The following is a 13,182-nucleotide window of genomic DNA, read 5'->3' as shown; positions in this document are numbered from 1 at the left end:
CTGTAGATCTCCATTAATACCCGGAGGGATATTATTATTTAACCTAATTTCCATTATTATTTGTTCCTCCCTTTTCTTATATTGCTTTGGACAAAAAAAGACAATAGGAACTCCCATATGCACTCCTATTCTCTTTCAATTGTCAAGGTCCTCTCTCCTTTTGGCCTTTGTTTAATTGTGTTTTACATCTGGGTTATCCTTTTTGCTTTTGTTTTTGTTCTTGTTTTTGTCTTCGAATTTCGTCATTCCGACAACCGTTTTATTCTCTCCATTAAGTGTAACGTGTTTCACTATTATAAGAGAAATGAAATGAAATTTTGTCGGTTCAAACTCTTCATATTTCCGTCAGCAAATGAAAATATTATTGCTTTCCAAAACAAATAATAAATTTCCACTTCCCATAGTGACGTATTTTCTTTCAACTTTTCCCTTGCAGGTTGAAAGAAAACTTTATTTTGAGTATTGTTATTTTGTTTTGTTCGTAAAAGATTCTGCATAGTAACTTTGGTTATGATATTCTTGTATTCAGTAAGTAGAGCAAAGATTCAGTCAGTTCGTATACGAAAGTGGAGATAAATTTTTCTGTTTCATATTTCTTTTGTTCTTTAAGCGTTTAAGCTTTCCTATTGTTCCACTGAAACCTAAAAAAATTACATTGTGTTTTAGTTAATTCCAATTGTTCTAGACAATTCATTAGATTTGCGCTTCTGCGTTGTTGTTAGCTCGCCCCTTTGAAGAAGATTAGTTAAACGACGAAAGAAGGAAACAAGCGGGGTATGTGTGTGCCTGTGTGATTCTGTCTGTGTGTCTGCTTGTATGTGTCTGTCACCGATTGTGTGTGTCCAACTGTATTTTCTTCACCGCCTGGGTAAACTTGGCAAAATAAACTTTTTTTACAGTTAGTAATGACCCAGATCCTCCTGTGTAGCATCTATGAAAAGCGGCGGGGGGGAAGAACCGCGGAAAGAACGCAGACGAGATCTAAAGGCATATTCCTACAACACAGATTTGGGCTTGTTTCTTCTTCTCTCTTGGCGCAACAACACCACTTGTTACCCCTCCAAATTTTATGATAGCATGTGAAATTTCTTGCACCTCCTTTTCTCCCATTCAACAATGTATAAATGGCAGCTCTAGAGTAAAAAAAGAAAAAAGTTCTATATCGGACCGGCGACCCAGTTTCAACTTAGAATACTAAACCTTTAACAAAGATAAGTTATAGTTGATAACAACGAATGCCACAGTCTCCCGGCTCGGAGAATTCAAAGTTCACGCAAAGAAGATCTTATATACAGGAAAGTTTTATAGAAGCTCTATTGTTTGCGCAACTTTTTTGTTGATCGGATCGAAGCACTCTGTGTTAAAGTTATAGTTAGATTAGTTGTAGAACGATTAACCTTTCAACACAATAGAAATTGCGCAAATTCTTAGAAGGACCACGTGGGACAACTAGATGGGTTTGAAATCGAATACCTTGAGGTATTAGAGAGTAACGAAGTAAACAAGTTTCATGAGAGAGCTCTAAGTCTCGTTAGTAACTCAGCCTCGCTGTCACCTCGTTGGGGCAATACTCTGCGTTTCGCTAGTATAGTATCCCCTCTGAGTAGTATGGGTGGGATCCCCCACGTATTACCAAAACAACATAATTGGAGATTTTTATAAACAATACAAAAAAGATTGTGACATTTGTGACGCATGAACCGTATCGGTGCAAGCTTATTGGCTGTTTGCAAGAAAAAAAGAAAAAGAAAAAGAAAAAACAAAAGTTCCAACGTTTATTGTTATGCAGGGAAAATCTCTCTTCCGGTAGAAGACAATATGTGGAGATAAAGATGAAATAGGCTACCTATCTCCCATGGTTTACCCTTTTTTAACTGTCATCAATAATGATAAAATCTATGACGTAATCATCATCAACTAAAAAACCATCCAACCTACGAATTTCTCGTAATTGCAATCGTTGAATTAACTAAAAACTTTATAAAGGTAAAAAAAATAAAGGCTTGTAATATTCCTGCTCATAACCAAAATGAAATATCTTTTGACGGTTACAGATTTGGTTACAAAACTAGAAAAGACAGAGAAAATTTGTTTGTGTTTTATAAGAATTTTTATATGAAAGCTGCACCATGGGCTAAAGATCAGCACCTACGTCACTTTCCAAAACAATATCGATCGCTGTTTGCAAATCGATATATGGTGTGATTTATACAGAAAGCACCACCAAGCACGACCCTTTCAATCAAACACACACTTGGAGCAAAGATACTCCCAACGTGTAGCAATTTTGTGTCAGAGAATACTAACTAGTGAAAAAAGCAATTCCATCCAAGTTTGTGTAGAGAGAATAAAAGATTCATATTGAAAAATAGTACGATATCGGGTAAAGGATAAAGGAACAGAAAGTTTGGTAAAGCACGTCAACGCCTCAAAAACAAGCGGCGTTAAAAGGGCTGTGCAAGCGGAGCTCTCTCTCTTAGCTGTACTCATTTCTAATGCAATTAAATTGAAATGGTCCGATTGAAGGAGTTTCTCGTGGCGACGAAGTACAGTACAAATTTTTATGCAAAGAAAGGAAATGTTTGGAACAATGGATTAGTAATCAGATGCAGCTTTATGAAGAAGACTGGATCTGTCATAATGTCATTCATTTTTTTTTTTTTTCTTGGGTGGTTCGATCCTTAACTCCTATCTTGCATATATCACTTATAAGCCATTGAACATAGGCGGCGAAATTCTCCTTCCCTTCGGTACCTCCGCAAATAGAAAATACAGTACAAAAAACAGCCTTGCGCAATTTCAAATTTTTACCTTTCACACGACGACACAAGACTCGTTATTGTTTTAAGATATATATGCAAGGTTATTAAATAGGAAATCTCACAGTTGAAGATTATCAAAGAACGTTTGCTTTGTTTATTGTGTTCTATATTGTCAGAAGCTTTTTGCTTTTTGTAATACTTTAAAAATCTTTTTGAAATTGGCAATTGTGTATGCAAGATGTGCTAAAAATAACTCACTATACAGGCTATGTCTTTTTTTGTAACTGTTTTCCATCTCTATTTTTGCTGGTTTTAATTTGCGCTTGATTATTTTTACACTTTTTTGATGGGCAAACCTAAAAAATTCTAATTCTGTTTGATTTCTACAAATCGTAGAGGAGCTTAAGAAACCAAATGGGTTAAGAAAGAGAGAGATCTGGAGCATTCTCTTTTTAGATACCGACTGATATGCACTTTTTTATTTTGATTCTGCCTTTCGCATTGAGCTCCACGCACCTTTGTAACTGAAAAAATATTAGTTTTGCCCCCTTACTCCTTCGCTCATGCTGTATGACCCCCTCATTTTATATAATTCAACCTCGGCTAATGGGCCAATGCATACGGCTTGCTTTTGTCAATTAAGCACCAACTCGAAGGAGTCTGCCGTACTTGCAGGAGTTAAAATAAAAAATATGCAGATACGGAGTTTCTACTGCATAGTTTTTAATAATACTCATAACCATTGCAGAAGATTTACTCAAAAACAATGAAAGCCTTCTTGCATAATTCAATTATGAAAAAGTTCATAACCAAAAAAATCATCCGATAAATTTTCGTGTACTACAATGCAAGATTGTAATTGGTAAATGTGCTCAAAAAACCACGACTTAGATGGTGTTTATTGTAGTTTTCCTTTTGCTTATTGCCGCGGATATGCAACGGATAAGAAACCTACATAGCTCACAAACGCATGGTTTGGAAACATGGTTTTTTTGAGATCTGGTTTTTTTAGCTGGTTAGACATTGTTAGTGAAGCTGCCCACAACAGCCCCCTTGAAACGTAAGATCGATTATAGATACTAGGACTATTTTGATGATTGCAGTTGTGTAAAGTTAAGCACAGAATTCAAATTTTTCTATCATTGCAACAAAGGCTGAAGAAGAGTTCGTACCCTTTCACACCATCTCAACGATGGAGGTTGCAAGTGACTTATTTTATGATAAATTGGTGCGAAAAAAAGTCAGCAAACATATTTGCAACTGCAAACTCTAATTGATATGCCGGTTGATTGCAACCAAAGTGCTCAGTATAATCTTTCAAGCGTTCTGTACCCAACCATGAATCTATTTCAGTTGTACTTCTAACCTGAAGGGAAACATTGATTCGTTGCTCTTCTAAATTTGAGTTTATTCTTTCAAATTCGAAAACGGATCTTCCTATTACAGTTGCTGCTACGTGGGTCTATTTACTAAACCAGGTATATAAGCCAAGCAGGTTTTGGGAGACCATTTCCTGACTTCCCTACAAATCGATACCCTTCTTCAATATCTATGGTAGCGCGACATTATTAAAGACAAAAAAAATTTGAATTGAAAAAATGATTCTACACCCACGCTAAACAACTGTCATTGACTGTACATATTCACAAACCATGGGATCATCAGAAAGCTATACTTTTCCATCATCTATACGTATGTGAAACATTTCTACAAATGCCTTTGAAAGGCCCCTTTTGCTTTTGCTATTGCATACTAACATAGCTCTTCTCTTTTTTTAGCTTCCCAACAAGAATTGGATGATCATAATGTTCCATTTTACTACAGAGACAAATGTGCTTCTAACTTGATTGAATATTACAAGTGTCTTGATAAAGGTACTTCATTCTGTAACAAGACCAAAGATGAATTTTACAAGTGTCAGTATTATTTATTGAAGGGAAGATTGGACAGTTATATCAAAGAACATCAACATTAGATTGAGGTATTGGTGATAACAAAGCAAAGCGAGTGACACTCGTTAGGGATGATGTGTTGTGAGAGAGTGTGAGTTTAGATGCACTAGGAGTGGTGATTGATGAAAATCGAGAAGAAGGCTTTTTGGACAAAAGCTTCCCCCTTGTTGAATGGGATGAGAAGCAGAGATGGGGCCAGTGAATCTACTTGATACACTAGTCATTACGTTTATAAATGCTTCAATGTATATTATTAAAATGAAAGAATTGAGAAAGCACATCACTTTTTGATGTGATTTACAGAAAGTAGAGATCGAACAAATTCAATTTCTACTAACCTGCTTCATCTCTTAACTCTACCATGTTAGTCTAGCAGATCTTCTTGGCTAGAATACTGATTTGCAGTCATTTCAGTGCTGATTGGTATACCTGCACATAGAGTATGACTTTGCAACAAATTTTATTGGTCCTCTGCTTAAGCACACCTTTTGAACAAAATACACTACCCTACCACTAACCAAAGAAAAAAATTCAGTTTGTGAGGGAAACCTAAGAAAAGGGACTCAATCAAGAGCAAAAGAGCTACACATATTTATATATTCACAGATGTCAGTAACTCAGTTCCCACCACTTCGTATGTGCATCAGGCACTCTTGCCTTTTCAACTTCACAAGGTTCTTTTTACTAACCATTCTTTTTAGTTTCCGAAGATGATTGTCAAAAATATAAAGTTCCATTGAAATGGAGAGATAGATGTGCTGCTTATTTTGCATTATATCAAACTTGTTTAATTAGACAATCGGCCAACTCATCGGTTAGTTGTAAGCATGATAAACATTCATGGGAAGAATGTGAGAATTTGGATTTGATTAGAAGAAGAAAAGAATTGCAACAGGCTAAGGAACAAAGGAGGGAGGAGTTGGCTACTGCCTCGTCGTAATAGGAGAGACAAGACATTGTGGGTGAAGGGAGATGATAAGCAAGGCAATTTGAAAATTGCTCGACAGGACATGTGTGACTGTCTGTATATGTCGGATCAAATTTTGTATCATAGAGATTAATGAAAAATAAGAACAATCAAGACGCAAATCACGTAGACTCATACACTTCTTTACTAATAGAATAACTGTAAAATCTGCAAATGAACAAACTTTAAAAAAGTTGAACTTGAATCCCATAGTGATCAGATTCAAATATTCATTTCGGATTCTTTTCCAAGGTGAGAGATCTCTCCCTACCTCTTCTTTTGATATTCCTCCGCTGTCCACACTCTATATTCATCTAAGACATTTCATTACAAATATAAAGCTCTAGCAATTGTCGGAGTTATTTTAAAAAATACTATCAAAGAAGAAAAGAAGAAAGGGAATAAAATGGTGAAAAAAAAAATATTGATATTGAAGTGTTTTTTATATTGATGGAAATGGGGCGTGCGCAAGTGTCAAAAATTAGGAGAAGATTAGCAATTGCACCACCTCCAGCACCGAATTTCCAAATGGTGGACTCCGGAACCACTAAGCAGAGTCTTCAATTTACTCCCTCCTTCCTACAGTACTTTTCTAATATCTTACAGTTGTAGTGCTACCGCATTACACCAATTTGAAATCTCCCGTAAAAGCTGTGTCCTTTTGGCGTGGAACTAGACCACAGAGGGAATCACCTTTAAAGAGCTTGCTTCAAATGCTTATGCTTGAACGAATGTTACAATCCATACAGCTATACCGTTCAAGTATGTTGTTACTCCTATTTTTGCAATCATTAGTGCGGCTTGGCTTTTTCCTTAGTCCGACCAAATTGCGACGTCGAAAAAAAAAGGCGAGTCAGTCTCCCCGCCACAAAAAAAAAAAAAAGAAAAACACAGTTAAGCAAAGCAATCCACACTCCAACAATCTCAACTCGAAAGATAGTAAAAAAAAAATGGCCAAAGGTAAAAAGAATGAATTGAAAGCAGTATCTGCTGAACCATTGGATTCAATTGATGATTCAAAGAAGAAAGATGCTAAGGATGATAAGCAAGCCGCTGGCGAAGTAACAGACAAGGAGGAGGTGTCTGAGTCCAAGGAGTCTAAAGACGCACCTATTGAAGATATCCCACTTGATGACAAAGATGCAGCTAACAATGACTCTTCCAAGGATGATGAGAAAGTAACTACAACCGAGAAGACAAAACCATCTGCAGAAGAAGAAGAAGAAGAAGAATCATCAGAGTCTGCACCTCCACCACCACCGCCAAAAAGACCCAAAGATCCAGTCGAACAAATAGTCCAAGACTTGAAAGACGCATTCCCACAAACTGACGACAAGGTAATCACAGCCGTATTAATTGCTTCACAAGGTAATCCAGAACCGGCATTTGGTGCATTGCTTTATTTATCGGATCCAACTTTTAAACCAGATATTCCAGTTTATCCTCAACATCAACCTGCATCTAATCCACGTGCTGCTTTTGGTAGTGGGTTAGTGAGGAGTAGAGCGCCTAGTGATACGTCGCATACGTTTACTGATGATGAGATTTTGGCTCGTAAGTTGCAAAAGGAGTTTGAGTTGGAGGATGAGAGGCAAAGACGTAGACGTGAGGAGAAGGCCAGGCAAAGACAATTTCATGGGGAAAGAAGTAGTCGTGGAGGAGCAGCAGGAGGCGCAGGAGGAGTCTCTGCTGGAGGATCCCGCTCTAGTCGTGAACGCGAACGTCCGTCTCGTCGTGTTCGTCGTGGTGAAGATGGTGAAGAATACTATGATGATTTCGATGAATCGCCAGATGAGTTTGAAACTATTAAGGAGACATTCACTCAAGGCTTAGAAGAAGCAAGAACAACAATCAATGGATGGGTTAGTGGACTTGCAAAGAAATTCGATAATGCCAGTGGAAACAATAAAGATGCAGGCAGATACGAACGAGCAGATGATGATTATGATTACGATTACGATGATGATGATGACAGACGTAATCGTCAAAGTGGTAGAGGAGGTCACCAGCAACGTCCATCATCAGGAAGACCCCCACGTCAGCAATTTGGCAGCAAGTCGCATCGTGATGGCGGTAACAATTTTGGCAACTTGGGTGGTGGTCGATACTATGATGATTGGAGACACAAGAATAATCGAACTCGCTTTGATGAGGATCCTGAGATTATTACTGGTGATTTCCAGGATCAAATTACCATTACTGATAAGGACTCTCAGAAGTTGGACGATGCGAAGAAAAAGGGTAAAGCTGGTGGTAGTGGTGGTGCTGCTGCTACGTCACAGAAGAAGGATGGTAAAGGAGCCGGTGAGGAAGAGGAGGATCCAGAACATACTCCTAATTTGCCTCGTCGTCCAAGAATGTCTAGTGATGTAGTTGATGAGACGAGAAAGGGACCTGGATCAGGTGCTACAGCAACTAGTGGAAACAAGACAGCAGATGCAGGTGCTGCCACTACTACAAACAATGCGTTCCTGGTTGATGATAGTGATGATGAGGATGAGAATAACAATTTGGTGAAGAGTGGATAAATTGATGGTTGGTTATATAGGATTTGTAGTGAGAAATTACTGAAAATTGCTTTTTTTTTTCGTATATTTTATATTTCGAGTTGTTATATATATATGATACTTTACATACAAGCTAGATGAAAATGGGGAAGAAGAAGGATACTCAAATGACAAATTTAAATGGAGTATCATTCTTATTCAATTTCTTTGATTCCATTTCCAATTCATGTGATATGTTAGCCAAAGTAGGATGATATTTTTCCCATTGTATATATGGACAAGTTACAATTGGGGTTGGTTTAGGTAATCCCAATGCTTCAGCGCCACCATTTCCACCTTGTAAAAGCTTGGTTACAAATCCAATTGTGTCTTCTTTTGATGATGTATTGATTTGTGCTTTAAGTTTAGATAATTGGATAATTTCTTGTTGGATTTGGTTACGTTGGTTTTCAAGTAGTGGTAAAGTAGATGAAAGGGAAATATAGTCAGTGTTTTCAGTTAATACATCAGTAGAAAGCAGCAGTTGTTGGGTTTGTTGTTCTTGTTGTAAAGTAGTTGCTTCTTCAACTTGTGTTTGTGATTCAGTTTTAGCTTCCAGAGCTAGATATTGAGATGGTGGGGAAAGCACATGCTCAACTGGTGTTGATTCAATCTCATCAACATCCTTCATGACACGGTCTTGTTCTTCGTGATCATCCTCGTGTTGAAGTGATTCTGGTGGTGTTGAGGGATATACTGGGGAAAATTCTTGTTCTTGTTCCTTTGGCAATTGCAATTGGTGTTGATGTTGTTGCCTAGCTAATATCTCTTCTTCCAAATCACTATCATCGTTTCTTGGAGTCAATAAAGGTGAGTTTTCAAACCCTTTTTCTTCATCGTGTGGAAGTTTAAAGGTAACAGACTTGCAACGCCTATGTTGATAACCCTGGTGTGATTGATCAACACCATCTTCACTGTCAATGTTATCAGAAGGTGGTGTTGTTGTATCGTTGAACCGGTGTGGTTTTCTAGTGATTTCTTGCAACATATACTCTTCTTCCTGGTTCATAGCTGGTGGTGAAGATATATCAGTGGGTGATGGCGATGTTTGACAATGATACTGTTGAGTTTGATGTGTATAATTCTCTTGGCTATCAGAAGAGTGGAAATGACGTTTAATTTTGCATTTCAAAGGAGGTTGTTGTTGTGCTTGTTGCTCCTCTTGATTTACACCTTGATTGTGTTTTTCTTGTACCAACAATTGATTATGTTTCAGATTCAGTCTAGTAATTGGTTTATCAGGAGTAGCAGTTGAAGCTGATTTTTTGCCTTTTGGTGTAGTAATATTGACATCTTTATCATTTAGGTAGTTCGTATGGTTCAGCAGTTGTTGTTGTTGTTGTCGTTGTCGCTGTCGATGTTGCCATGAATTATGAGTATTATTGTGATGACGACGAGCATTGAGCAGTTGTTGTTGTTGTTGCTTTTGTTGTTTGCGAGAAGGAGTGTTTGAAATATCACCCAACTCGTTTAATTTTCTTTTGTTGTGAGTGGTAGTGGTAGTATCCTTAGTGTTGTTGGGAGATGGTGTATTGGTGTGTTTTCTTACAGTTGTAGTAGTAGACACCATGACTTTATTGTGTTATCTGTATCGTTTAGATATGTGTGTATATAATGTGTTGGTGAGATTGAAAAAAAAAAAATGACGAAATGCGTGAAATTTTTAAATTTAAAAATTTCAAATAAAATGAAATTGGCAAAAAAAAAGCAATACAACTAAGTGAAATATGGTGAGATATTCTTTTCTGTTATCAAATTGATAGTTATATTTGTATGTGTATATACAGATATATGTGTTTGAACTATCTCTTATAGTAAAATAGAAATAGTAAAATCTGTGTGTATGTTGGGTGGCAAAGAAAGAAAGAACGAAAAATACAAATAGAAATTGGACAAGAGAAACTAACAACTTATTTTTAATATTTGGAAATTTCTATCTAAGTAAATGTAATGTATAATGCATTGTTTTAATTATTTTTTGTAATTTTGTACACGACACACAAAAATACACGTAATTTCAAATCCACACTACAAGCTATAGTTACAATACAAAATCAATTCGTAACTAGAAGACTATCATCAGTCTATGTATCTATCTGCTAGGTATAAATTATGTAGAGCTAGTAGAAAGTAGAAAGACACATCAGAAAGAAAAAGAAATGATTGAAAGAGGGGAATATGCATGTACTGTATATAATAACATTCTTTATATAAATAAATAAATAAATAGATAATAGGAGTGTATACAAACAGTAACAAGGTATGTTAATTTTTACATTTAAAAATATGACTTATATACACTACTTACACCTCATTGATAATAAAACGCTTTTTATATCTCTCTATACAGGACCAAGACCAAAATAATATTTAGTTATCTATATACAAGCCACACAGTTAGTCTCTCACTTTGGTAACTTCTTCCTCTCATTAGATTTCTTATCTCCACTTAAATATCCACTTACTTTACCAACATCCAGTTTCATTTCACCCAACATCAACTTAGCTCTCCAAAATACACCATGTTGTTGTCTCAATTTTTCCTTCTTCTTCTTCATTTCACGATTAATTATACCAACTTGTTCATCATAAGGTACTCCAGCTTCTGCTTCTTGTAATGATTCCTTACCAAATAAATAATCAAATACTCTTCCATCAGACCAAAAAAATCCCTTTCTATCAATAATCCAACTCTTCAGCTTCATTGCAGAAACCTTCTCTCTAAGAACAAAAAAGAAAAACCCTTTATCTGAAGTACCATAGAATCCTTTACCAGTCCAAACACGAGCTGTTTTACGACGACTCAAGTTTTCCAATGGGACAGTATACACTGGTGTTGGTCTTCCGGGGATCAATGGATGTGAAGTAAATTTGACATACTCTTTAGGTCCAGGTAAATACCACATTCTTCTAACCAACTTGGTGGGGAAAATAATCGCACCAGCAGCAGCAGTAAACATAGTGAGCGATGGTAACAAATACATTGCTAAAGAAAGGGCCCAATCTCTATTTCTCAATGCTTGATTCGTCTCTTCTTTTTCATTTTCTTCATATTCTGCACGTGAGATCCAAAATGCCCATTCAAATAAAACACAAGCATATATGGTAAACATTATTGATAAACAAAAACATCCCAAAAAATATAATCGATGAGGTTCACTTTCATATATGAGTTCTGGTTGTTTCTTATTTTTAAGTATATTAATTACTTGTTTAAAAGTGTATTGTTTACCAACTTGTGGAACACCAGGTCTTGGTAATAACGTAGGTACATTTTCTTTACCCAATGGGAACTTGGGTACTCGATCTTTAACTGTATTGGTTTGCGTTTGTTCACCAGGAATATGTAATTTCAAATGTTCCCATTCACTTTTAGATGGTAATTGTTTCCCAGTGGTAGTTGGATCAGTAGGTAATTGAGCATCATCATTACTCTTGTTCTTGTTCACATCTTGCTTCTTATTCGATGATTGAGGTAGATGTGATTTGAATCTGGTAAATGTTAGTGGGATCAAACGACATCGTATAGGCGAAACTGTAACAGGGCGCACCCCTATAAGCAAATTTCTAAACCCCACGCGATACATTAAGCACAAGTTGGGTCTGAGGTCAAAGGTTTGATTTTTTCATCACCAAATTTTTTTTTTCTTTTTTTGTCTTCTTTTAATTTTAAATTTCTCTTTCTCTTTCTCGTCTTTTCTTTCACCTTTTCCCTTTATGTTTCTTTGGAACTTTCGACTCAGCACGTTTCAATTGCACAGGAAACTGTCCAATATATTTCCCATTCATATCCTTAAAAGCCTGTAAATAATCATCAGCATCAGCAAAAGCAACAAACCCAAACCCTTTAGGTTTCCTATCTTTACTATTGCCATTGTTCATAGGCACATGTACATTACTCAAACTCTTGTATTTACTAAACGCACCACGTAGTAAATCATCAGTTGCATCTGGACCCAAGTTCCCAACGAATAATCGGAAATGTTTTGGGTCCCAGGATGGCTCCTTGGTGGATCCTGTGTTGTTGTTGTTGTTGCTGCTCGAGGAAGAACTGCTCTTGTTCTGATGTTGTTGACGAGCTGAATGTAGGTAGCTTGCTGCCTTTTTGGCACTGATATGTTTTCCATCTAATACATTCACTTGTGGCTTAGTAACCTTGTATGATGAAGATGATTTAGGAGGCATTGTGTATGATATTGTAAGCAAAGTAAATTTCAAATTGACATTTCTTCTTTTTATTTTTTTTTTGCCAACTTTTAATCCTCCATCTCATCCCACATCAATTCAATCTACTACCCAGTTCATCCACTCCCTGTCATCCATGTTCATACTATCAGAAATCAACGATCTAATACGTATCCCACCCCACACATTCAACATCCCCATCCAACACGCAATAACCGACGAACTCAACAAGAAATACGCCAACAAGGTAATCCCAAAACTAGGCGTCATCATCACAATCTGGGACCTCCTCGACATCAAAGACGGACTACTAAAACCAGGAGACGGTGGGTCCTACGTTGAAGTGCGGTTCAGATGCATTGTATTCAAACCATTTGTAGGTGAAGTCCTAACTGGTTGGGTGACGGAATGTAAAGCGACTGGAATCAAAGTAAGGTTGGAGTTTTTCGATGATATTTGGATCCCTGCTGATTATCTATTTGAGGATTGCGAGTATAGAGAAAGTGAACTGGCTTGGGTTTGGAACTCTGCTGATACTGAGTTGTTTATTGATGTTGATGAAAAGATTCGATTCAAGGTTGAAAAAGAAGTGTTTTATAATGTTAAACCAAAGAGTTCGAATGAAGCTATAGGGATTGAAGAGCCGGTTAATAAGTTACCCCCGTATAGTATAATTGCATCTTGTCAATTATCAGGTCTCGGGTGTGTCTCATGGTGGGATTAATTACAAAATAATATTTAGAAGTTTAATTTACGACACATTCTTTCCT

The 13,182-nt window shown here is 36.7% G+C and overlaps 6 protein-coding genes across 6 annotated transcripts; 4 read left to right on the top strand and 2 right to left on the bottom strand. All coding sequences in view use genetic code 12, as the record gives it.

Moving 5' to 3' along the window:
• Positions 1-4,414: 4,414 nt before the first annotated feature.
• Positions 4,415-4,737, top strand: I9W82_001021 (uncharacterized protein; the record flags this gene model as incomplete). The annotated part of the gene is made up of 2 exons (XM_067689723.1): positions 4,415-4,454; positions 4,541-4,737. 2 exons carry the CDS (start codon positions 4,415-4,417, stop codon positions 4,735-4,737), a joined length of 237 nt encoding a protein of 78 aa, XP_067551044.1.
• A 583-nt stretch (positions 4,738-5,320) lies between these two features.
• I9W82_001020 (uncharacterized protein) lies at positions 5,321-5,654 on the top strand (the record flags this gene model as incomplete). The annotated part of the gene is made up of 2 exons (XM_067689722.1): positions 5,321-5,348; positions 5,416-5,654. 2 exons carry the CDS (start codon positions 5,321-5,323, stop codon positions 5,652-5,654), a joined length of 267 nt encoding a protein of 88 aa, XP_067551043.1.
• A 977-nt stretch (positions 5,655-6,631) lies between these two features.
• Positions 6,632-8,209, top strand: CUE5 (ubiquitin-binding protein; the record flags this gene model as incomplete). Its single annotated transcript, XM_067689720.1, has 1 exon — positions 6,632-8,209. The coding sequence occupies one exon, from the start codon at positions 6,632-6,634 to the stop codon at positions 8,207-8,209; it is 1,578 nt and encodes a 525-aa protein (XP_067551042.1).
• Positions 8,210-8,351: 142 nt separating this feature from the next.
• On the bottom strand, positions 8,352-9,797 carry I9W82_001018 (uncharacterized protein; the record flags this gene model as incomplete). The annotated part of the gene is made up of 1 exon (XM_067689719.1): positions 8,352-9,797. One exon carries the CDS (start codon positions 9,795-9,797, stop codon positions 8,352-8,354), a length of 1,446 nt encoding a protein of 481 aa, XP_067551041.1.
• Positions 9,798-10,632: 835 nt separating this feature from the next.
• Positions 10,633-12,412, bottom strand: I9W82_001017 (uncharacterized protein; the record flags this gene model as incomplete). The annotated part of the gene is made up of 2 exons (XM_067689718.1): positions 10,633-11,719; positions 11,934-12,412. 2 exons carry the CDS (start codon positions 12,410-12,412, stop codon positions 10,633-10,635), a joined length of 1,566 nt encoding a protein of 521 aa, XP_067551040.1.
• Positions 12,413-12,548: 136 nt separating this feature from the next.
• Positions 12,549-13,136, top strand: I9W82_001016 (DNA-directed RNA polymerase III subunit; the record flags this gene model as incomplete). The annotated part of the gene is made up of 1 exon (XM_067689717.1): positions 12,549-13,136. The coding sequence occupies one exon, from the start codon at positions 12,549-12,551 to the stop codon at positions 13,134-13,136; it is 588 nt and encodes a 195-aa protein (XP_067551039.1).
• Positions 13,137-13,182: the final 46 nt, after the last annotated feature.

The sequence above is a fragment of the Candida metapsilosis genome (assembly GCF_017655625.1).
Source record: "Candida metapsilosis strain BP57 chromosome Unknown scaffold1, whole genome shotgun sequence".
In the NCBI taxonomy this organism is placed as follows: Eukaryota; Fungi; Ascomycota; class Pichiomycetes; order Serinales; family Debaryomycetaceae; genus Lodderomyces; species Lodderomyces metapsilosis.
Note: the sequence above shows the minus strand (reverse complement) of the source record. Positions and strands in the feature narration are given on the sequence as shown.